At 39.0% G+C, this 27,171-nt stretch overlaps 1 protein-coding gene across 4 annotated transcripts in view; it reads left to right on the top strand.

Moving 5' to 3' along the window:
- Positions 1-20,873, top strand: part of arhgef40 (Rho guanine nucleotide exchange factor (GEF) 40) — a 59,526-nt gene extending 38,653 nt beyond the window's left edge. For 3 of the 4 annotated variants that reach the window (XM_067399924.1, XM_067399922.1, XM_067399923.1), the window contains exons 22-27: positions 4,424-4,603; positions 5,531-5,711; positions 10,776-10,886; positions 14,871-14,980; positions 15,078-15,140; positions 17,107-20,873. In XM_067399924.1, coding sequence (XP_067256025.1) covers positions 4,424-4,603; positions 5,531-5,711; positions 10,776-10,886; positions 14,871-14,980; positions 15,078-15,104 — 609 coding nt within the window. In that variant the 3' untranslated portion in view covers positions 15,105-15,140; positions 17,107-20,873. The remainder of the gene's footprint in view (positions 1-4,423; positions 4,604-5,530; positions 5,712-10,775; positions 10,887-14,870; positions 14,981-15,077; positions 15,141-17,106) is intronic. The other variant, XM_067399925.1, reaches the window with a different exon arrangement.
- Positions 20,874-27,171: the final 6,298 nt, after the last annotated feature.

Here is a 27,171-nt window from a genome sequence, read left to right as displayed (position 1 = left end):
TCTTTCCAATAACGGCTTCATTCTCTTCATTCAGGCAGTTTTGAGAATGCACAAAAAAAAAAAAAAAAGAAGGGGGATTTATCGCACCTTACCCCATTCATTCTCAATTGCCCCCCATCAAACTCACTGCATGCTTTGGGGAGTCTGTTAAAAGTCAGTGGGCTCAGGGGAAGCTCCCGCTGTACCTTTGCCTGTGGGTGTCGCTGTTGGACAGTGCTACTTTTCAAAAAATAGTGACTTTTACACTTTTTAATGTCAAAGTTTGTAACATTTATGTTCTCAGAGGAAATGCCCCTGATATAAGCTTCAAGATATTAATAAATACAATAACACTGCTTCCTGTAGCTCAAAATGCTGCCAACAACACCATGATCACAGGTTTTTGATTTCCAACACATATTCTGGCAAGGATTTATACCTTGAAAGCACTGAAAATGGCTTTGGATAAAAGCGCCTGCCAAATGTACAAGTAACAGTGTTAAATGTATCTCTTTTAAAACACATACATATCGGTTAACATCTCAAAATGTGGTTTCATGACCCTTGAAAAACATATTTTAATTTGGCAGGCTGTTTTATACACAGCGATTTAAAGTACACATATTACAGGTTCAATCCCACTGGAACAACCTGAGCTGAAGTTCCCTGCTCTATAGTTCTGGGGCATGAATAAATATGGATGGAAATATGGATTTCCATGGATGGAAATGATGGTGGTGGAAATTATATTTTAAACATAAAATCACTCAAAATAATTACATTTACATTTACATTTAGTCATTTAGCAGACGCTTTTATCCAAAGCGACTTACAAATGAGAGTAGTAGAATCAATTAAATCAACATGAGAACAACAGTGTATAAGTGCTGAGTGAAGTCACAGTTATGTCAGTAAAGTGCTCATAGCGAATTTTTTTTTTTTTTTTTTTTTTTTTTTTTTTTAAAAAGAATTAAAAAGAAAATCTGTTTACAAGTGATATAGGTGTAATTAATGCAAAAGTATATTTAATGTTTTTATGTAATGTTTGCTTTTAAAGGTAATTTAAGATTGAAATAACATAATACAAAACAGGTGTGTGTAATGAAGTGATCATGAGATAATGAGTCCGGCAGTGCGTTATGGGTAATGTAGTTCATGGGGTGAAAACAAGAGTCCAGGATGGAGTGCCCTCTAGTGACTGATACGGGCACTCTCACTGACGGTCGTGACATTACCCCCCCTCAAAGAAGCGACTACCAGACCCTCCACCAGACAACAAAAACAAAAAAAACACCAAAACTCAGGAGGGAGGTGGACCGGAGGAGGATCAGGGGGAGGGATGGTGGGCCAGGACCAGAGCCCCCAACCGAAGGCCAGGGGGGAGCCGGTGGAACAGACCACGGGGGCTCTAAGAGGGTCGGGGTCCTGGCTGAATGCCAGGGCGGCACTGGAGGAACTGACCAGGCGGTTTCCCTGGGGTCTGGAGTCCTGGCTGGTTGCCAGGGCGGCGCTGGAGGAACTGACCAGGCGGGTTTCAGCGGTTCCAACGGCCGAGGCAGTGGCAGCAGGGCAGGAAGCCTGGATGACGGCGGCAGGGCAGAAGGCTTGGATGATGGCAGAGCAGTAGGCTTGGACAGCGACGGCAGGGCAGGAGGCTTGGGCGGCGGCGGCAGGGCTGGCGGCCTGGGCGGCGACAGGGCAAGGCGCTTCGGTGAGGCCAGAGCAGTCTCTATGGTCGGAGGGTCTTGCAGATCGGAGGAAGCCCTCTTCCTCCTTCTCCTCCGCTTACGAGAGTGAGGCAGTGGCTCACCCAAACTGGACTCACCGGCTGGAGCTGACCCACGGAGCGGACTCACCGGCTGGAGCTGACCCACGGAGCGGACTCACCGGCTGGAGCTGACCCACGGAGCGGACTCACCGGCTGGAGCTGACCCACGGAGCGGACTCACCGGCTGGAGCTGACCCACGGAGCGGACTCACCGGCTGGAGCTGACCCACGGAGCGGACTCACCGGCTGGAGCTGACCCACGGAGCGGACTCACCGGCTGGAGCTGACCCACGGAGCGGACTCACCGGCTGGAGCTGACCCACGGAGCGGACTCACCGGCTGGAGCTGACCCACGGAGCGGACTCACCGGCTGGAGCTGACCCACGGAGCGGACTCACCGGCTGGAGCTGACCCACGGAGCGGACTCACCGGCTGGAGCTGACCCACGGAGCGGACTCACCGGCTGGAGCTGACCCACGGAGCGGACTCACCGGCTGGAGCTGACCCACGGAGCGGACTCACCGGCTGGAGCTGACCCACGGAGCGGACTCACCGGCTGGAGCTGACCCACGGAGCGGACTCACCGGCTGGAGCTGACCCACGGAGCGGACTCACCGGCTGGAGCTGACCCACGGAGCGGACTCACCGGCTGGAGCTGACCCACGGAGCGGACTCACCGGCTGGAGCTGACCCACGGAGCGGACTCACCGGCTGGAGCTGACCCACGGAGCGGACTCACCGGCTGGAGCTGACCCACGGAGCGGACTCACCGGCTGGAGCTGACCCACGGAGCGGACTCACCGGCTGGAGCTGACCCACGGAGCGGACTCACCGGCTGGAGCTGACCCACGGAGCGGACTCACCGGCTGGAGCTGACCCACGGAGCGGACTCACCGGCTGGAGCGGACCCACGGAGCGGACTCACCGGCTGGAGCGGACCCACGGAGCGGACTCACCGGCTGGAGCGGACCCACGGTGCGGACTCACCGGCTGGAGCGGACCCACGGAGCGGACTCACCGGCTGGAGCGGACCCACGGAGCGGACTCACCGGCTGGAGCGGACCCACGGAGCGGACTCACCGGCTGGAGCGGACCCACGGAGCGGACTCACCGGCTGGAGCTGACCCACGGAGCGGACTCACCGGCTGGAGCTGACCCACGGAGCGGACTCACCGGCTGGAGCTGACCCACGGAGCGGACTCACCGGCTGGAGCTGACCCACGGAGCGGACTCACCGGCTGGAGCTGACCCACTGGCTGGAGCGGACCCACCGGCTGGAGCGGACCCACTGGCTGGAGCGGACCCACCGGCTGGAGCGGACCCACTGGCTGGAGCGGACCCACCGGCTGGAGCGGACCCACCGGCTGGAGCGGACCCACTGGCTGGAGCGGACCCACCGGCTGGAGCGGACCCACTGGCTGGAGCGGACTCACCGGCTGGAGCGGTCTCACTGGCTGGAGCGGTCTCACTGGCTGGAGCGGTCTCACTGGCTGGAGCGGTCTCACTGGCTGGAGCGGCCTCCAGGCCTCGAAAGATGAAGGAAGCCTTCTTCCTTCTCCTCCTCCTCCCCTTACCGGGGTGAAGCTGAGGCTCAGTGCCCACTTCCCCTGTGCCTTCTGAAACGGACTCATGGGCTGGACATTTACACTGGTGACGGCCTCCGTGCCCGTATGAGGATGACTCTGCGAAGCCCGTTCTCTCCGACGGCTGAGATAAGCGGCAAATCTCCAGAAGTCTACACTCCGTAGCCCCTCCATCTCACATCGGGGCAATGGCTCATCAAGGCAGCAATTAAAAAGGTCTTTCAAAGCCGCATCATTGTAACTCAGCCCCACCGTCATCGCCCAAAAGACCTTGGCAAAGCAGCCTACCTCCCATCCGTCTTGCCGTAGGGCCCTCAATGCCCGAAGTTGAGCCATCCGCTCCTTACCGTGGACCGGGAAAGGGATCCGGAACTCCATGCCGCTGGATCTATTTTCTGGTGGTTCGTTCTGTCACGGTACACACGAAGACAAGGATGGTAGATCCAATCGCAGCATAAGCATTTATTGGGGAAATCCAGAAACGTAATCCAAAACCAGGCAAGGGTCAAAATCCATGTAGACAGTCCAAACAAACAGGAACAAAAAAATAACACAAAGAAAACCAAACAAGAAAACCAGGGAATCAGAAGTACACATAACATGAAAACAACGAACCACACCAAGGACAGAAACAACTCAGTATAAATAGACAGACACTAATAACATAATACAAAACAGGTGTGTGTAATGAAGTGATCATGAGATAATGAGTCCGGCAGTGCGTTATGGGTAATGTAGTTCATGGGGTGAAAACAAGAGTCCAGGATGGAGTGACTGATACGGGCACTCTCACTGACGGTCGTGACAGAAATGGGGTAAATCAATAAAAATCTTCAGAAAATAGAATAATATATATATATATATATATATATATATATATATATATATATATATATAACTTAAATATTGATGCATCCTCCGTATCATTCATATATCAAATTACATAACAAAAATTAGATGATTCTAAATCATTCCAAGTAATGTTTTTTTGAAAATGTAAAAATACAGAAAGTTTTCTGTGATGGGTAAATCATTACGTCTATGGAATGTCCCCATAAAACATAAAAACCAAACGTGTGTGTGTGTGTTTCAGATACCTGTGGCGGAACGGGGAGAGCTAGTGCGTCAGGGTGAGCTGTGTGTGTGCGGTGGAGGCAGACGGAAAAAGACGGGAATCAGAAACGTCTTCCTCTATCAGAACTATGTCATCTTCACCAAACACAAAACACCCAACCCAGGATGTAATGTGTACAGCTTCAAACACAGCATTAAGGTACACACACAGTCACACACACAGGCTGGCAGTACTTGTGTACTGCACATTACTGTGTACTGCCTGCAATTTTCTATAAATAAAAAGAGTATGAGGCAGTAAATATCACATGATCTCATTAAAGGTGAGTTGTTTATGTTGCACTGGCTCCCTTGTGTAAAAGAAATGTGCTTAATTGTATTGAATGTGCATTTGTAGTTTTCAAATCTTTTTAAAATTGTTTAGTCATCAAATCTTCAAAGTATATTTAAATTCTATATTTCTTGACCCACTTAAGTACACTTCCAAAAGTGCAAATTATAATAATGTCAAATTAAACGTTTTAGTTTAAAGCACATTTTAAATCATATTTTAATATTATATTTAGCTTGTTTTGCTTATTTTGCTTATTTTGATGTGTTGACTAACATAATTTTAACTGTGGTGTTATTTTGATATTACATTTAAAGTTAAATGTACTAAATTGCAACTTCATTATTACAGATGTGTAATTAGCAATATATTTGAATATATGACATACAAGTTTCAAAAGAAATGGCATCAAAATATATTTTAGTTAGTACCATAAATGCCATATTTTTTATAATTATGAAATTACATATAAAGATGTACTTAAGTCTTACTTAAGTGGGTCGAAAAGCACCCAAATAAAGTTCAGATGCATTTAATATAAATTTAAACTATAATAATATTTTTATTGTGTTGAATGCAATTAAGTCTCCAAATTTGTCTTTTTTTGTTGTTGTTGTTGTTGTTGTTTTTTTGTGTGTGTGTGTGTGTACAAATATTCCAAACATTTGGAAGTCTGATCAATAAAATTTACTTTTTATATACTTCTTAAACTTCTTATATTAATGATCTGATATTTCTTCAGGTCATTACACATACATTTGATCTTAGAGCATCACAATAATTGTGTTTCCTCAGACGGGTGAGATGGGCCTCACTCAGAGTGTCGGGGAGGATGGACTGAGGTTTGAGGTGTGGGTGAGACAGGCATCTCGCACCAGGGACTGTCTCACTCTCCAGGCCGCCAGCGTGCAGGACAGAGAAACCTGGACCCACGATATTGCACAGCTGCTCTGGACTCATGCCATCCATAATACAGGTCAGGAACTAACATTTGACTTCTTACTTTTATATCACCAGTCCCCTTCTCATTTCTGATCTCTGTTATGTATTCTTGTATTATATTTATGTTTTATAACCAGTGTTGGGGAAAGTTACTTTTAAAAGTAATGCATTACAATATTGCGCTACTCCCTAAAAAAGTAACTAATAGTTAGTTTTATGAAAAGTAATGTGTTACATTACTTTTTTGTTACTTTTTCTCACCTGGGCTGGGCTTGCTTGTTTGTTTTTTAATAACAACAAAAAAAGTTCTATATTTGACAAATGTTAAGGCCCTTTCACACCAAAAATGAAATGAATAAACCTAATGCTGAAGGAAAAGCATATTTACACCTGTAAAGTAGTGGGCGCAGCAAATGTAAAGTAATTTTTGCTTATTAGTATGGTTGAATTAGATAATTGAAAGTCAGCAGCAAAGACATTGCTTAATAAAGATTAAAGATTAAATACACAAAGTATATTTGTGTAATTTAATATAGTTAATTATATTATATAAGTTTGCATAAAATTCTGAGATTGCATTTCACTGTTTTTATTCATTTTGAGGAATACTGAATGTTTTTTCAAGTGAGCTTAGTAAATGCATGTTCACATTTAGTCTAGAACTACAATAACCATCATGCTTACACAGCACACACAACACCTCTGCACTTTATTTCTCTCAGCATGGAGAGAGGAGAGCTGTCAGTCAATAAATACAGTAACTTGCGTTACTTATTTGAAAAAGTCACCCCAACACTGATTATAACTATATTTATAGTCGACATTTTGCCTTTGTGAAAGAGTACATGCTAGCATACATATACATTTAAAAATATTACTTATAACAGAAATAATATACTTTCAATGACTATACTTAAGTGTGAACTGAATGTAATATTTTCAGACACTTAATTGCATTACTTAATTGCACCCTTTAACACATACCTTGGGTCTTTATTGACCCAGGACATCATTCACATAATTTACAGCATTATTCATTTTTTAAAGTTAGACATCAACCTTAGTATTCCTCAATTAGTGTCACTGTCACTTGATGGTGGTTCTGGTGAAGAAGCTGTCAGTGATCAAAATATTAATTTTGAAGACATTGAAAATTATAGTTTTGAGAATATGGTTGACATTGCAAATATGAGCAAGATGCTAAATGTACTGGGAAATGAGCTCTGACAATGACAGTGAGTGATGATGGTAAAAAACATCTGCTCAAATTGAACCCTTCCAAGTTCCAAAAGATAATGAAGTATGCATTTTTTGTTTGTTTGTTTGCTTTGTTTTTTTGTAATTGTTATTAAAATATCAGGAGAGTTTTATACTATTGTGACAGTTAGAGATCCATCCATGCCTGCTACAGGTCTCAAAAAAGTTGGCACGGGGCAACAAATAGCTGAAAAAGCAATTTTGAAAAGATTCACCTGGGAGAACATAATTGATATCAGGTCTGTAACATGATTAGCTATAAAAAGGGATGTCTTAGAGAGGCAGAGTCTCTCCCGTAAGGAAGGACAATCTGTGAAAGAATGCATAAAAAGATTGTGGAATTCTTTAAAAAAAAATGTTCCTCATCATCTACCATGTATTACATCATCAAAAGATTCAGAGAAACTGGAGAAATCTCTGTGCATATAAGGCAAGGCCGAAGACCTTTATTGGATGCCTTTGGTCTTCGGACACTTAGATGACACTGCACCACTCATTGGCATGATTGTGTCAATGACATTACTAAATGGGCCCAGGAATACTTTTGGAAACCACTATCGGTAAGCACAATCCGCCGTGTCATCTGCAGATGCCAACTAAAGCTCTATCATGCAAAAAGGAAGCCATATGTGAACATGGTCCAGAAGCGCCGTCGTGTCCTGTGGGCCAAGGCTCAGGTTTCAGAGTGGAACAGTGTTCTATGGTCAGACGAGTCCAAATTTGACAGTCTTGTTGGAAATCATGGACGCCGTGTCCTTCGGGCTAAAGAGGAGGGAGACCTTCCAACGTGTTTATCTGGATTCAGTTCAAAAGCCAGCATCTCTGATGGTATGGGGGTGCTTAAGTGCATATGGTATGGGCAGCTTGCATGTTTTGGAATGCTGAAAGGTATATAAAGGTTTTAGAGCAACATATGCTCCCCTCCAGATGGAGTCTATTTCAGGGAAGGCCTTGTGTATTTCAGCAGGACAATGCAAAACCACATACTGCAGCTATTACAACAGCATGGCTTCGTCATAGAAGAGTCTAGGTGCTGAATTGGCCTGCCTGCTGTCCAGATCTTTCACCTATATAGAACATTTGGCACATCATTAAACGAAAGACGACTACGAACTCTTCAGCAGCTGGAAACCTATATCAGGCAAGAATGGCACCAAATTCCAACACCAAACCTCCAGAAACTCATAACCTTGATGCCCAGACATCTTCAAACTGTTTTGAAAAGAAGAGGAGATGCTACACCATGGTAAACATACCCCCATCCCAACAATTTTGACACCTGTAGCAGGCATCAAATTTAAAAATGAGCTCATTTTGTGTGTAAAATTCTAAAATTACTCAGTTTAAACATTTGTTATGTTATCTATGTTCTATTGTGAATAAAATATTGGCTTATGTGATTTGAAAGTCTATTAGTTTTAATTTTATTCAAATTAAAAAAAAATGTCCCAACTTTTCCGGAATTAGGGTTGTAAGGGTTAAATGAATATTATAGTTTATATTTATATTACATTATAGTTTAAAGTTATATTAAATGCAATTAGCTGAAATTTAGAGTGTAGTTTGACCCACTTTAGTTAGACATCTTTATGTCATTTCATAATTATGAATTTAAACTATGGTTAAAGATTACTGCCAAATGCACAGGCAAGCATTTATGGTAAACTAAAATATACTTTAATGTCATTTGTTTTGGAAATTGTATGGCAAGTATTTAAATATATTTGTAATCACGCATTTGTAATGATGGTGTAATTGATAATTTAATTGATGTAATGATAATTGATTTAAAATATTAACTTTAAATGTAATATTGAATAATTAATAATAATCGTCCTGCTTGCCACAAAGCTCATTCGCCCCTTGCAGGCCAGGGGGTACCCCATGAGACTGTGCTCTATTTAAAGGTGACGTAGTTACACATTACTACATGTACTTACTATAGTAATAACAGTAAATTATGCATAATTACAAGTAACTAACCCTAAACCAAGCCCTAACTATAACTCTATAGTAAGTATGTGTAGTTCATTAATATCACTCAAGTACTTGAGTAAGTACAATATAACTACATCACCTTAAAATAAAGTGTAATCGTATTTATATATATATATATATATATATATATATATATATATATATATATATATATATATATATATATATATATATATATATATAAACATTATTAAAATCAAAGTTGTATTTGTTAATATTATTTAACAGACCTGAGCTAACATAGACTAACAATGAACAGTTGTATTTTTATTAACTAACGTTAACAAAGCATAATAACTACTGTAACAAATGTAGCTATTGTTTATTATTAGATAATGTTAATTAATGCATTAACTAATGTAACTTAATGGGACCATATTGTAAAGTGTTACCTATTGTTCTTTATAATTCTTTTGCACTTTAATCTGTTTGAAACATTTGTTTACTTTATATATTTTTTGTGTATTGTTTTATTTTATTTAAATGTTAAGAGTTATTTTTGTTATAAAAACGGACAACACTTTTTTGCAACTTAATTCAATACCGTCATAAAAGCTTCCACAAATATTGTTAAATGAAAATTTGATACTGTCACAGGCCTACTCCGTCATGATGACTGAAATTAAGTTAAATTACCACACCAGCCTGGTGTTTGTCAAAAAAAGTTAAAAAGCAAGTTATTTTTAAAAGTTATTCGGGTTGCACTTTATTTTACAGTATGTGCACTTACTTGTACTTACTTAAGAAAAGTACTGGGTAATATAAGGTAACTACATGGGTTAAGGTTTGTTTTAGGGGTAGGTACAGTGTTAGTACCTAGTTATTGCTATTGCTATAATAAGTACATATTTTGTACATAGGGAACAGGACTGTAAAATAAGTGCTACCAGTTATTCTGCAAAAAAAAAAATTTGACTCATTGATTCTGACTGAACCGCTACATGTAAAATGTCAGAATAGGGCTTATGATGAATGCAGATGATGTCTAAGTATGCAGCATACTAGGATTTTGGACAGTTTTTTCACAACTTTAGCTTTAGATTTTACTGTCAAGAATCCATTAGTTAAATACCACAAAGTTCTGCTTAATTAACTAAGTACCCATCCTTCCTAATTAATGAGCTCTTAAATACGAATACTTTGCCGTTATTGACCTAGTTATTTATGTATAATTAAGACAACACTAAAAGGCAGTTTAATTAGACATTTTCTGTGTGTGCGTGTGTGTGTTTTCTGCAGGATCTTGTCTAGGGGCAGTTTTTGGAAAAGACCAATTTGTGATTAATGATTAATTAATAATGGGAAATGAAACCATGTCAGTCATTAAGACTTTGATTTGCATTTGCACTTTTGCCTTTTCTTAATGCAAATGAGACTCTTAAATTACACTTTACTGCACATTTTATTCTGTTTTGTTCATTAACCATCATGTTTAATGGTGTTTTCTATACTTTGGACTCTCAAAATGTATTTGTGTACTGAAGTCACACAGAAATCATTTATTGTAAAAAATGCCACATCCATTTTCAAGCACATATTTGACAAAAAGACATCTGTTCGGTTTTACGGATGTAGTGTTGAGCATGAAGATCATCAGCATTGTTGTTTGTTTGTGGTTATTGTTATATTCTAAACCAGTGTGAGCTTAAGGAGAACTGACTTCATAAATCCACTAAAAATCCCCAGAACACCAGCTGATTGAAAGACATTACTTCAGAAATGATGAAGAACATTTGAAGTGTGATTTGATTGTGCAGATATAATCAGGGCCACTGTAATTGAATGAAGTGTGTGTGTGTGTGTGTGTGTGTGTGTGTGTGTGTGTGTGTGTGTGTGTGTGTAGAGTTGTGTCTGAAGGAGTCTCTGTGCATGGGAGTTTCCAGTAAGCTTCTACTGGATGTGACGGGAGCTCAAGTTTCAGAACTGGACTCCAGCTTCAACCTGAATGACAGAGGTACAAACACGCACACATATAAATGTGAACATTGCGTAGACTTGTATACAGCTAGTCATAAATGCTATAACCCAACTGTAACCCTAACTTTCTGTAAAAAAAAATAAATAAATAAAAAAAATGTACTTGTGCCTTTTTGACAAGTGAAGACATTCCCAAAAGGAGGTTTTGTCAAGATTAGCTACAAATTTGTCCCCAAAATATGGTTAAGTAGGCACACACACAAACAATTCCCTTTACTTCATGCAATACTCCTGGTTTTCCACCAGATGTCACTTTATGTCTCATCGCATTAAAATGAGCCCCCGGTTTCACAGACAAATGCATGTTTGAGCTGTTTTAACTGAAAGCAGCTTGCACTGACATATCTTAAAATATGTCAGTGCCATTGTTTGTTTCAAGATGCACACCAGTAATTTTTTTTTTTTTTTTTTTTTTTTTCCTAGGCTATGTTTATAAAAGTTACTTAAATGCCCTAATTGAACTAAGGCCTAATCTTGTCTTATACTAAGCCCTGTCTGTGAAACCGGGCCTAGTATTTTTTAAAACTATGCTTAAAACCTGGCTTAAGACAAATCAATTATGTGATCATTGATCTGAACTTTTTATGTGATATGCGATTTTTTTTTTTTTTTCTTTCTTTCTTTTTTGTAATGTAGTGCTGTATATTTAAATAGTATCATCCTGTCCGGGGACCACAGATTTTAATTAGCTTCTACAGCTAACTCTGGTACAACAACTGTGTTGTGCATGCATGGTCCCTGTTAAATAAATGAAATAAGCTAAATTAAACTAAACTAAAAACTGAAGTGTTGAATGGTGAATCTCCTGGGATATTGATCTGGTCAATTAAGTAGCAGAGGGGGTTGTTAATCAGTTTCAGTTGCTTTGGTGTTAATGAAATTAACAACAGGTGAACTAGATGGGCAACAATGAGACGACCCTAAAAACAGGAATGGTTTTACAGTCGGAGGCCACTGATTTTTTTTTTTTTTCTCCCTACTCATCTTTTCTGACTGTTTTTCACTAGTTTTGCATTTGGCTAGGGTCAGTGTCACTACTGGTAGCATGAGGCGATACCTGGACCCTACAGAGGTTGCACAGGCAATCCAGCTCACATCAATATTTGCCATTGCCAGAAGGTTTGCTGTGTCTCCCAGCACAGTCTCAAGAGCATGGAGGAGATTCCAGGAGACAGGCAGTTACTCTAGGGCTGTAGAAGGTCCTTAACCCATCAGCAGGACCTATATCAGTTTCTTTGTGCAAGGAAGAACAGGATGATCACTGCCAGAGCACTACAAAATTACCTCCAGAAGGCCTGTGTGAATGTCTCTGACCAAACAATCAGAAACAGACTTTATGAGGGTGGCCTGAGGGCCCGACGTCCTCTAGTAGGCCCTGTGCTCACTGCCTGGCACCGTGGAGCTCGATTGGCATTTGCCATTAAACACCAGAATTGGCAGGTCCTCCACTGGCACCCTGTGCTTTTCAGATGAGAGCAGGTTCACCCTGAGCACATGTGACAGACGTGAAAGGTCCTGGAGAAGCCGTGGAGAACGTTATGCTGTCTGTAACATCATTCAGCATGACCGGTTTGGTGGTGGGTCAGTGATGATTTGGGCAGGCATATCCATGGTGGGACACACAGACCTCTACAGGCAAGACAGTGGCACCCTGAGTGCCTTTAGGTATCAGGATGAAATCCTCTGATCCATTGTCAGATCCAACGCTGGTGCAGTGGGTCCTGGGTTCCTCCTGGTGCACGACATTGCCTCATGTGGCGAGAGTATGCAGGTAGTTCCTGAAGGATGAAGGAATTGATACCATTGAATGGCCCCCACGCTTGCCTGACCTAAATCCAATAGAACACCTCAGGGACATTATGTTTTGGTCCATCCGACGCTGCCAGGTTGCACCTCAGACTGTCCATGAGCTCAGTGATGCCCTGGTTCAGATCTAGGAGGAAATACCCCAGGACACCATCCGTCGTCTCATTAGGAGCATGTCCCGACGTTGTCAGGCATGCATACAAGCATGTGGGGGCCATACAAACTACTGAGTACCATTTTGAGTTGCTGCAATGAAATTTCAGCAAAATGGACTAGCCTGCTGCATAATTTTTTCACTTTGATTTTCGGGGTGTCTTTGAATTCAGTCCTATGTAGGTTGATAATTTTCATTTCCATCATGCGATGTGGCATCCTTTCATTCCTAGCACATTACCCAGTCCATATCAGTATAGATATCCATTTATTTTTCCCCATTGAGATCTGATGTGTTTTCAAAGTGTTATATATTATTAATATATATATATATATTATTAGGCAAGTAGATTTTCTGATCATAAGCACATTTTACCAATTCCAATCTACATCAATCTTAATAACTACTATTAATATTGTTTTTAATAATTTATAAGTGATATATAATTGTTAATGAAGGCTGGAAATGAAAAATGCATTATATTCAGGTGTGCAGAATTATTAGGCAGGTTTGCTTTTACAGGCAAAATGAGCCAAAAAGATTTAACTCAGACTGAAAAGTCAAAAATTATTAAATGCTCATGAGAAGGACGCAATACTAATGCAATACTAGAAATTGCAAAGTTAAAGCATGACCAAGGGACAGAAAAATGTTCATTGGGTCAGCGGGTCATACAAAAACAGCTGGAGAAGAAAAGACACATGTTAACTGCAAAAGAATTAAGGTGAAGAATTAAGTGTGAAACCATCAGGAACCCTTTAGTCCCCAGCACCACCATTTTCCAGAACTGAAACCAACCTGGAGTCTCCAAAAGTGCAAGGTGTCAGGATCTCAGAGACTTAGGTTAGCTAAAGAATCCTAAAAAATGACCCGCACTTAATAAGAATCACAAGCTGAAATACAAGAAGACTGGGTTTTTATAGGCCTTATAGACAGACAGCTTGAGAGTGACTCCTGAAGGACCAGCACCACATTCTCTTGTACCACTGTTTTTAAGAATTTATTTTCCAGAATCTGGCAGTAAGTTTTGGAAGATCATTTTTAGTCCATATTTGCAAGACGAACATTTCAGGATAAGAAATTGACTAAAATTGAACTCCCACACCTTACTGCCAGATTTTGGAAGATAAATTATTCAAACAGTGGTACAAGAGGATGTGGTGCTGGTCCTTCACTCTCAAGCTGTCTGTCTATGCTGTTTTTAGCTAATTTTGCCTGTAAAAGCAAACCTGCCTAATAATTCTGCACACCTGAATATAAGGCATTTTTCATTTCCAGCCTTCATGAACAATTATATATCACTTATAAATGATTAAATACAATATTAATAGTAGTTATTAAGATTAATGTGGTTTAGAATTGGTAAAATGTGCTTAGAAAAAAAATATGATCAGAAAATCAACTTGCCTAATAATTCTGCACACAGTGTATATATTAGGCAAGTTGATTAATAATTCTGCACACAGTGTATATATTAGGCAAGTTGATTAATAATTCTGCACACAGTGTATATATTAGGCAAGTTGATTAATAATTCTGCACACAGTGTATATATATATATATATATATATATATATATATATATATATATATATATATATATATATATATATATATATATATATATATACTTACATACATAGGATATTTTTTTTTTCGGTTTCATTGTCTCCCTAAATTTTCATTACTGTAACATGGTGTTTGTTTTCATTATTCTTAGTGATGATTCTTGCTATTCTCTTATATACTCTTTTTTTTAGTGTTACAGTAAATTATTATTATTATTTTTTTTTTTCAAATCAGCAAAAAAGGAAAGGCAGTACAATAAATATTGCTATGATGTTTAATATTTGCATTTTTAATGTCAATGAGAATTTTTTTTTTTTTTTTTTTTAATTGTCCTAAACATAAGATCTTTTTTCTGAATTTAATTATGAAATCAGAGCCACCCTAGACAATTTCTGAGAATGTATTAATGCTTTTTCTCATTATCCCTGTCAGTTCAGAGCAGTTGTTCAGATTCGTCTTCTGTGGGCAGCATGAAAGAGGGTGACTCGCCCGCCTCTGCAAGAGATTCAAAGAGAAACAGTGAGCAAACAGGGCACACTCAGGTGAGTCACACACACACACGCACACACACACACACACACATACATGCAGGGTATAATGATGATGATGATGATGAAGATATGTGTTTGTGTTTTATAGAGCTCCTCACCCTCCACCTCGGTGTGAATCATATCAACTCACAATGCAAGTCTTAAAACTAATGTAAGTGTTTTAAATGTATTATTATTTTTTTCTGCTAAATTTGTTTTGCACATTATATGTTGCTGTTTATGTATTTATTCAGAATACATGGGTACTTTAAAATATTTATCAATGGAAAAAGATGATTTTTAGAAGCAGAGTCTGCAGTTGCAGCATTTACCAACAGGGGCCATGCAACAAAATGTTAATATACAATTAAATGCACATTTAACCCTATAAAGCCTACTGTACCATATTTGATATGCAAAAATCTAAGGCCTTCAAAGGATGAACATGATCAGCTTTGCTTAAAACTATATCTACTACATACCATCTACCAATCAGATTGATCATTTATACTTTTTTAGCAAGTAAAAGGCCTTTTAGTATAATTGTAAAAACGCCCACTTTCAGGTCATGGTTCATTTTTCGTTTTCCTGTGTAATCTTTAATGATTTTTATAAAGTAAATGTAAGAATAACTTTTTTATTGTTAGTAATATTTCATAATGAACAATTACTGGACTGGAGCAGCTTAGGTTTACTTTTAACTTACTTTTACAAAATCATGTTCAAATGTAAATTTGATCCATCCATATGATCCATCAGGCTTTTGAGAAACATTTATTTGTTCATCATTGCATTACATGTTGTAAAACTACAGAGCATTGATCATAAAACTTAGAATTTTAATAATATCTTACTAAGATATATTATTGGGAGATATAAAGTGACAAATGATATTTATATGCATTAAAAGTGCCCAAGAATTAAAAATTGAATTTATATTGGCATAGTTAAATAACAAGAGTTCAGTACATGGAAATGACATACAGTGAGTCTCAAACACTGTTGTTTCCTCCTTCTTTAATGAATCTCATTTGTTTAAAAGACCTCCGACGAACAGGCGAAACTCAACATAACACTGTTACTGTTACGTAACAGTCGGGATCATTAATATGTATGACCCCAATATTTGCATATGCCAGCTCATGTTCAAGGCATTAGACAAGGGCAGCCAGTATTAACGTCTGGATCTGTGCACAGCTGAATCATCAGACTAGGTAAGCAAGCAAGGAGAATAGCGAAAAATGGCACATGGAGCAATAATAACTGACATGATCCATGATATCATGATATTTTTAGTGATATTTGTAAATTGTCTTTCTAAATGTTTCGTTAGCATGTTGCTAATGTACTGTTAAATGTGGTTAAAGTTACCATCGTTTCTTACTGTATTCACGGAGACAAGACTGTCGTTATTTTCATTTTTTAAACACTTGCAGTCTGTATAATTCATAAACACAACTTCAATCTTTATAAATCTCTCCAACAGTGTAGCATTAGCCATTAGCCACGGAGCACTATCAAACTCATTCAGAATCAAATGTAAACATCCAAATAAATACTATACTTACGCGATTAGACAGGCTGCATGATGAACACTTTGTAAAGATCCATTTTGAGGGTTATATTAGCTGTGTGAACTTTATTTATGCTGTTAAAGGCAAGCACGAGCTCCGTGGGCGGGGAGCACGAGCAATTAAAGGGGCAGCAGCCTGAATCGGCGCATTTATAATGATGCCCCAATATAGGCAATTAAAAAAAATAATATAAAAAAATGTATGGGTATTTTGAGCTGAAACTTCACAGACTCATTCAGGGGACACCTTAGACTTATATTACATCTTTTAAAAAGACGTTCTACGGCACCTTTAATTATGTTATACTATTATATAACACTGATTTACATTACAAGCTATCAGAATTTCATTTTACTTTTGGCCATATAAATATCAGTATCTGCACCAAAATACATATTTTTGCTCAGTTTGGGCATCTGAATAAAATTGAGGTGGTTTTTTTTCTTCAGAGTATGAGCTCCATATTCCCACTATATCATACTATATGAGCCATAAAAGCCTGATGTATCAGTTATGATACACACATATGTATGCGTAATAGCATAATTTTTGTCTTCTCCCCAGACACAATGGGTGCTGTTTCTTTCATCAACACATATTTAGAACTGGGACAACTGGACATAAACTGGATCAAGAGATGCGCACGGCCATGTGAATACAGTATTACAGAAGACTGGAGGTCATGTGTCAGCAGCCGTCTCGCTTATTATCATTTCACTTACTCTTTTTAATTGGTCTTTCCGTCTCAGGTCCATGACACACATTACAGCAGCAACGAAAAAAGATGATATTCAGGTCAACATGAAATCAAATTGTACATTCCTAATACACTTTACTGGTGTGCACGATTCATTGGTGTACATTATACCAAAGGAAAATGTTTATCCATTCTGACTGAAAATAATATAAAGATTAGGACAAAAATATTGGGGAACATGGAAATGTTCTGGAAGGTGAACTTGACGTTTCATGTTGACTTTAAGGTGAATATCTGTGTGTAAGTGTAAATTGAAATGAATGACACGAGATTTATATTCACCAACATCACATGGAGCTTCATACGGCTACAGAAGTCACATGGAGCTTCATACGTCATTGTAAATGTTTTGTTTTGTCCTCATTGATGCAAATGTGGATCAAATCCAAACCAAACACATGCATTTTGCAAGATTTTGCCAAACGCAAACTCTCGAAATAAGTAGCAAAGATTCTGTCAATGCAGCAAGTGGCTCTGAAATCTGACTTAAACGCTTTAACAGATTTGTATATAAAACTTAGACTGTTGGCAGAGAAAACATCTGGTATTTCAGCCCATCTCAGAGCATTGAAGAAAAAGGGAACGTGTTCTTCTCCGTTCTCTGAGTTTAGTTAAGCACCAGCTGTCTTTTATTGCCATGGCCGATCCGACAGCCAAATACAGACCTGCATTTCAAAAGAGAGCTGCTATGGATGATGTGTTTTATGCTTTATGAGTTATGTAATTATTTAACTCCGCCCTCAGCTTTTCCATTAGCAAGATTCTGCACAGTCTTAAGCAGTATTAGATGCTGGAACGCTAATCTACTCAAAGGTTCAACCGCGTAAAAAACTGACTTCAGCTCTGACTCGAGCAACTGTAATCCACTTTTGAATTTATGAGGTCTGACTCTGGAAAATCATCCTTTATAAGCTCTGTTTGTACTTCGAGTCATCTGTCCTCTTGCATATTTTAGATGGTGGAAACTGTTAGCTTCTGAACATTTCGTTTACTGATAAAACAGCCAAAGTTTTTGTTTGGCTTGTGCTAAAGGGTTTTTATTTCAAGTTGTTTATTGAGCTTGATGTGCCGACACACCTATAGGAAAGCAAAATCCCAAAAAGGATCTTTTTAAATTAATATTTCGGGCTAAGATGAATTGACGGCATTTGTGGCATAATGTTCGATTACAAAAAATATATATTTTGACTCAAGAATCAAAATTCTGGTGAGGCTCTTACAAGTGAATGGGGCCAATATTTAAAAGCAAGTACTTAAATTAATGCTTCTATCAAAACATGTATTATTTGAGTTGTAAAGTTGTTTGAATCAATTTTAAGTTGTCATTGCAACAAAATATATAAAATTTGATGTAACTTTTGCTGCGTTTCCATGTCGTAATTACTGTAGTCTCAAGATGACAATACATGATGTTCTATACAGATCTGTTCACATCCTCGGACTGGTTCTTTGTCTAGTTCACATCCTCGGACTAGCGTTTCTATGGCAACACTATCAACACCTAAATAAATCTGTAGCAGTCAGGTGGTACAAGTAAAATCTCTCAAAATTCCCATCTTACAAGCTCTATGAGCCTGTGAACGCTTTTTACAAGTTAAAATCTTGCAATTACAAAATGGCGTGAACGTGCCTTTTATACAAAAGATTGTTTTTACGGGTTTTTTTACACTAAAATCATGATAACATACATATTGTTTATTATTTGTCTACAATATTTGAACCACAAGCATTTTAGCATTTACAAATTGCCCCATTCACTTCCATTGTAATTCCCTTGTGAAAAAGATGTGAAATAAATATAAATAAAACTATACTTGCTGATAATATAATATTAATTAAATAAGAGACTACTTAAGTATACTTAAAGAGTTTACATTGCAATGCTTAAATACATTTTCACAATATTAAAAATTGCACTTTGTAATAATGTCAAATTAAAAAGTTTTACTTTAAAGTACATTTTAAATGATTGGCCTGGTTTCATAGACGGCTTAGATTAAGTCAGGATTAGGCCTTAGTTAAATTAGGACATTTAAGTAACTTTTATTAACATGCCATTGAAACATTACTGGTGTTCATCTTGAGGCAAAATAATGGTACTGACATATTTTAAGATATGTCAGTGCAAGTTGTTTTCAGTTAAAACAGCTCAAAATGCATTTTAGTCTGGGATAGGGTTAAGCCTTGTACACTTATTTTGATGTGTTGACTAATATACTAAAGCACATGTAAAGTACTTAATTATAACTTTAACTGTATGGTTTTATTCAGTGTTACATTTAAAGTTAATATATTTTAAATGTACTGCAAGTTCACCATGTGTAATTACAAATATATTTAAACACGTGACATACAAGTCTCAATTGAAATTACATCAAGTATATTGTAATTTACCATAAATGCTTGCCAGTACATTCTGCAGTGCATTTTAACCATATTTCAGTCAACAGAATTATGAAATTACAAATAATGTGTTTAATCCTACTTAAAAGGGTCAAAAAGCACTCTTTAAATTTAACCTATAACACATTATTAATTAATTACGATTAACATGCAGTCTGAAAACATTACATTCATTATTACGTTTGTTATATTCACACAAGTATATTCTTTTAAAATATATTTTTTCCATAATAAGTACTCTTTTTAAAAGTATGCTGAAGTGTACTTCATTTTCAAAAGGCTGTCCAAGAGAGTCAAGTTGACATTTTTTGGTAATCAACATTTTGCCACAAATTCTGTCAATTAAGCCTAACTTGAAAATTACTTTAATAATAGCCAAAAGATGAAATGGAGAAGAATTTAAGACTGAGTCTCAAGTCTCCTGATTATCCTCCTGAGGAAAAAAAAAAAAGCTTCAGAAGACATCTCAATAACGTCTCAGACTGTGCTCAGATTAGCCGAGACACAAAAGTCTGCAGTCAAAGAACCAAAGGAATTTGAGAAGAATCATCTTAGGCAATGCTGACTCTGAAATAAAACAAATCTAAGAACTTCGGAAGAACAACGTCCGAGCAATAAAAATGTGCTATGCTAGTAAAAATTGAAAATTGCATAATTTCTTTGACAGTTTTGGCAGTTCAGAAGACAAATACCATTTCTGAGAAAGACAGATTGCTTGGAGAAGAGTGAAGGACTAAAATGCAACATACCCCAAACCTGTGCAACTGTGGGAGGAATGTACTGTATCTACAGCACTAAACCCACATTCAGGCCAAAAATACTCTCCGCAGCGGGGCGTGTGTGCGATCCAACTCTCCCAAAACCATAAATACCTTGGCGTGATTCATAGTTTTGATTGTAAACAGGAGTGTGTGCCAGAGAAACAAGCTGTCTTTATAAGCCTCTCATGAACTCATCATGTATTAATGTTTACATTTTTGAATGCTTTAAACTGCATGCTCCTTTTTGACTTTGTAACTGTTCAATTGTCTTTGTGGGATTATTAAATGAACAGAACCAAGTTGTTCCCTTAATTTTTCCCCCGCAGCCATTTTAGAGCCTGATGACATTTAGTGCATATGAGAGCATTATGCAGGATACGCACTTGACAACATTACTGACACGCTGAAAATGGCAGCCACTCAGTGACCAGCAGAAGGGATCACATTTTTGAAAGGGGGAAAAAAAGAAATGAAAAGAGCGTGCAGAGAGAGAGAGAGGCCAAAGACAGTAGATGGTATGATGGGAAATGAAGGAGGGACAGACGGAGAGGCACAGAGAGGGGAGAGAAGGAGAACAAGAGCAAAAGAATGAGGCAGACGAGTGAGTGGGGGGCGCAGCAGACGCAGCGAGTGTGAGAAAGGTATGGCTGAGGGCAGAGAAGTTTTTGTCTTGATAGAAATGTGAAGAGAGCGAGAGAATGGGTTTAAATGGGGGGAGAGAGAAAGTGAGAGAGGGAGAGGGAGGGGGGAAAGAGGCAGCGAGACTAGGGCGAACAAAGAGAACGTGGAGAGAATGAGTTGGGTGAAACATCAAAGGGATTTTTCGGCCGTGTTACCGGGACAACAGACATTTGCATGCGATTAGCTTTTTACATCATATTAAGGAGGGATGGGGCGAGTGAGGGGAAGCACACATCATAAAGAGAGAGAGAGAGAGAGCAATGCCGGTCACTCACACTGACTTATGTGCTGACAAGCAGCCATTTGTCTTGAAGATCACGCATACGGTGAGGATGAATTTACAACACATTATGAAGTAGATGTACTATCTGAAAACATGCCTTCATTGCAATTAACAGCAATAATAGGGTCATTTGTCATGGAACAGTGGGAAATGATCATGACCCTAAAAGAGCTGTTTTGATCAGAGATGCAGGTTTGAATCCTGCATTTTTTTATTTTATGTTTTTTTAAAGCAAATAACAATTTAAAGCAACTCTAAAGCAAATAACAATTTTACATTTAGTAGTATTTGGGGTTGGCAAGAGTTTTTTTTTTTTATTTTTTTTTTTTAAAGCTTGTTTCTGCCACAAAATTTAAAAATAAAAAGGGTAATTGAAACATTTTATCTCACAATTCTGGAAAAGAAAAAAAAAAAACCTGAAAAAACAATATATATTCTCAGAATTACAAGAAATTAATTTGCATTTCTAAGTCGAAAAGTCAGAATTGTGAAATATAAACTTGCAATTTCAAATTTATAACTCAATTCTAAGTAGATGATAGTTCTCATAATTATCTTTTTTTACTCTGTGGCAGCAAAAAGCTTCCCTACTTATTCTCACCAAGGCTGCATTTATTTATTTATTTTAAATACAGTAATATTGTGAAATAGTATTACAACTCACTATAACTTTTCAGTTTATATATATTTTACAATTTGAAATACTAAGTTATAATTATGAGGTAACAAGTTGCTAAGTCATAACTGAGGAAAAAGTTAAAATAATGGCAAATAGTTGAAATTAAAGGTGCTCTAAGTGATGTCACGTGTTTTTAGGCCAAAACTTTTTTTGCCACATACAGCAAACATCGCCTCACTATCCGCTAGCTGCCTGTCCCCTGAACACACTGTAAAAAAAGCTCCGAAAACGGTAATAAAAACAAACTGGTGCAGCCTGGACCACGAATCATAATAAACATGCTCCAGCCAATAACCGACAAGAATGATTTTAAATGCATGTTCATGACTGTTTCAGGAAGCATGGAGGGGAGGAGGAGGAGGAGGGAGGGTCTAGGGTCTAACACTTCAAACGTCAACAGGAAGTTACATCCACCCAGGATCACTTTTAGAGCACTTTTAAGAAATAGTTAAAATTATGACACTGTCATAACGAGAAAAAAAGGTCAAAATTATGATATAAAAAGTTATAATTATGACATAAATGGTTGGAATTCTGAAATAAAAAGTCAAAGTTATGACAGTGTCATTGTCACGATCTCTGGTCTGCTGCTCAGTCACATCTGTACTACAGTTCCCATCATGCTCCTTGATCCACACCTGCTCTCAGTCAGCCTTGAACCAGACCTGACATCATTCACCTCATTAACTCACCCTACTTAAGCATACACCTCGGATACCTTCTTTGTCTGGTCTTGCTTAAAGTTAAGACTGGCTGTACCTGAAAACTGAAAAATGCTGCCTTCGGTGGACGCTTTCCAAGGTAGGAAGGCATTAAGGAACGTCCGAATCCAAAGTTAGCTTCACTTCCTGTCTCATGAGATACCTTCATCTGATAAATTTTTGAAGGCAGCATAGCTGCCTTTAGTATCCCACAATCCTGTGCTTTCCATTCTGTGACAGTTGAGCTAAAAAATAAAGATGGCATCTGAAAGTTGTGGTTGGTGGTCAGTTTGTGAGTAAATGTATGTTTTTGACCATTGTTTTCCACAATTACTATTGTAATAATTAAATATTTGCTTAGTTATCACCATAGTTTGCGCTATTTTGCTGTAGATCATTAAACCGTTACTCTGCCTCAGAAGTCTGTCAGAAATAATTTTCGTGAGGTGCCTTCATGCACAAATGCTGCCTGCGAAGTCATCTGGCAGCAAGGCAACAAGTCAGCTGCCTAAGTTTTCGGATGCAGCCACTGTATTTTCCAGCGTTCCTTTCTCCTTCGTATCTCCATTGTGACTCCTGAGTTCCTGTCTCCATCATTTTCCTCCAGTGTTCCCCTTTATCTCCCTGTGTTTGGCATTACCTGGATACTTACCTACAAGAAGCCTTATTTTAAAAACCTAGGCGCATTGTATGAAGCGCATGGCGCAGGTGCACTAAGGTGCATGAGTCATGGGTGTGTTTTGGGCGTAACATGCAATAAACCAATCAGAGTCTCATCTCCCATTCCCTTTAAAAGCCAGGTGTGTTTGCACCATGGCGGATTGCTATTTACATGGCGGAATAATGACCAACATAATTTTTGCAAATAGGTCATTCATTCATACATGCATTGACTATCCATTATGACATGTAAGCATTTTTACCTTAATGTACACAATAATAATCTTTTACATAATGATCCTTTTATTTTTAATATTTGGCATGTTTGTGTGCTGCGGCGCATCCCTGTGTGTGTAACAAGCAGAGTGTATGCGCATTGTGCACCTGCCTATAGGTGCATATAACTAAAGTGCCTTTTAAATAACAAAAAATACTGTGCCATTGAATTTAGACCAGGTTTTTGTTGGTCAAAGGCGCAGTCGTTTTCAGTTGCCTCAAAAAAGTAACATGCCAACAAAGTGCCTGAACACACCACAGGATGATTTGCTGATTACCATATTCCATTTAAGTTTAAACGAACCAATATATTCGATGATGCCCTAGGATACTAATAACTGCTCATTGGAGCAATATATCCTGTATGCACTCTTACTCAGTTGATCTGCCTCCAGAAAACCACATCCTCTCCTTTCATCTCCAGAGTCAGCTCCAGTGTCGACTCCAGCCCCTGAGTTGGCTCCAGAATTCAGCCAACAGTCCACTCCAGAATGTTCTCCAGAGTCCGCTCCACAATGGACTCCAGAGTCTGCTCCAGAACCTACTCATTTCACATAGCTCAGCCAGGCTATACCCGCATGGCTGAGGAGGTGGTCCTGATTCCCTGTCCTCCTGTCTTCTGCATCTCGGCCAAGGAGGCCGTCAGTATCTCCTGCACTCCTAAGTCCCTCGTCTTGACCATGGAGGCCAATTGGATCTCAAGGAGGCTATCCCAGAGCAGCCCACTCTCCCAGATACGGCCAGAGAGGCTGTTCCAGAGCTGCCCGCTCTCGCTGCCATGGAGGTCGTCCATGAGATATCCATCCCTGAACTGCCAATACTGGCCTGGCTTCCAGTGAAGCTGGCCCCTTCCGGGCTCCCTGAGCTACCAGCACCATCCTGGTTCCCTGAGTTTCCAGTGCTGCCCTGAAGACATCCCAGCCTGCTGTTACTATCTTGGTTACATTCCCAGTACCAGCCACGTATTCAATGCGACCACTCTCCCTCCCCAGCGGTACTTCTTTTGGCTAGAGGACGCACATTCCGGGAGGGGGGAGTACTGTCACAATCTCCAGTCTGCTGCTCAGTCACATCTGCACTACAGTTCCCATCATGCTCCTTGATCCACACCTGCACTTAGTCAGCCTTGAACCACACCTGACACCATTCACTTCATTAACTCACCCTACTTAAGCACACACCTCGGATACCTGCTTTGTCTGGTCTCGTTTAGAGTTAGACTACATTCTCCAGCGTTCCTGTCTCCTTTGTATGTCCAGTGTTACTCCTGAGTTCCTGTCTCCAGCATTTTCTTCCAGTGTTCCCCTGTGTCTCATTGCATTTGGCATAATCTAGATACTTACCTACACCTCATGTGTAAGCATTCCCGGTTCCCCATCTCCACGTCTACGATCTCTCCAGAACCTGCAAACACAAGTTACCTCTCCATCTATACTCTGAACTGCAATAACCTTGGTTTACCAAAATGTTCTCCAACCAATGCGCCTATATAGGTCATTTGTCACCTCCCTGAAATACGACCCATTGGAGCGTTTACTAAAGTTGCACCCCTATCCACAACAGGACACTCATTTTAATTCATGAAATACGACCCATTGGAGCATTTGCTAAAGTTGTGCCCCTATCCACAACAGGACACTTTCATTTTAATTAATTTTTCCCATTTATCTGCATCATATTTTGGGTTTCGCCTAGCTCAGTTGGCAGAGCATTGCAATATATATAACAATATTATGTGATCATATGATTGTGGGTTCGATCCCAGGGAACGCATGTGCTCATAAAGTGTATATGCACTGAATCACTAAGGGTAGGTTTAGGGGTGGGTGTAGTCGTTAATAAAAGAAATTTGTTTTTCTAAATGGAAATGGGAGAAATGGTGTAAAAAGTCCACACATTGCATTTAAATGAACACGCATTTTGATTGATAACAACAGTAATATGTCGTTTCATGATGACAGACGTAACACGACACTGTCATTGTTTTTACACCAGCTAAAGGGCGCATGACTTTAAAACATAAATATAGGTCGTAATAAGGTGCTTGAAAAGCGCCCTATAGCCTTGTTTTTTTTGTTTTTTAGAGGACAGTCTGTGATTTACTTACTTGCATTACTTAATTTTACTCATCCCTGCAATAAAACAGAACTGTTTTTGAACTCTGTCCATCCGTAACAGTCATTATAAAGAGATAAAAGGTCGGAATTATGAAATAAAAAGACAAATTTATGATGCTGTCATAATAGTGAGATTAGCTGGCCTTAACTACTTTGTACTTAAATTTAAATTAATCATTTGATACAACGCACTTTTTGTGTACGTACAAGTTTTTACATTGTACTTATGTTTAAAAAAATACCTGCATGTAATTACGTTTATAATTACACTGTTGACCCATCCCTTACACCTTAACCCAACCTTAAACCTACCCATACCAATAAACGTGTCCCTAACCCGATCACACGAAAATGCGTATCAATAGTACGAGTTTGTAATCTCGTAGAATATATACGCCAAAATGAGTTTTGGCGTGCTTATGGTACGCAGTTTTTCGCGTGCATATGATACGCACTTTATGTCGTATTATACGTACGAACCCCCCACTCCCCCACCCCCATCCTAACCAAGAGCGTATCATATACACGCCATAAGGCACGTATCATATGCACGCGAAAAACTGCGTACCATAAGCATGCCAAAACTCATTTTGGCGTATATATATACTACGAGACTACAAACTCGTACTATTGATACGCATTTTCGTGTGATCGTGTTGCCCTAACCATACATTTTACTTATTTTTTGATGTAAGTACATAGTAGTTAAGGCCACCTAATATAAAGTGGCACGAATCAAAATTATGAAAAAAATAATAATAATAATTATGAGATAATATCCATAATTATGACATAAAAGGTTGAAATGATTAAATAAAAAGTAAGTTATGACACTCATAATGAGATAATATCTACCTTTGTAGTTATTATTGAATGTTATACTTTATATGCTACAATAGTCTCAATATTTACTTTTTTCAGTTAAAAACTGAAATTGAATTTTTGACTTTTGGATATAAGCCTACAGTCAGTGATTAAATAAATTAGTTTTTTTACTCCACAGTCCAGCAGATCGACCCAAAGACACTTGCAGATTTTGGGCTTTTTTAATGGTTACATATACATTCATGAGAGCAGCAGACATGCACCTGCCAACCTCCCCCCGTCTGTCTCTCTGTTTCTCTCTGGCCTGTAATGCCTCACTGCCCTCAGTACTGCGGCTGCATTGTGCTGCCAGGCGTCGTCATGGCCGTCGCCACGGTGCTATTGTCATGGCGATATTACAGTATCAATACCCTGACACTGCGACAAAGAGACAGCAGCCAATGCCACATCACTCCACCCCTTTAACCCCTCTACTCTCATTCTCTC

This window comes from Chanodichthys erythropterus, chromosome 11 (assembly GCF_024489055.1).
Source record: "Chanodichthys erythropterus isolate Z2021 chromosome 11, ASM2448905v1, whole genome shotgun sequence".
Classification (NCBI taxonomy): Eukaryota; Metazoa; Chordata; class Actinopteri; order Cypriniformes; family Xenocyprididae; genus Chanodichthys; species Chanodichthys erythropterus.
This window is presented reverse-complemented; position numbering and strand designations above follow the sequence as displayed.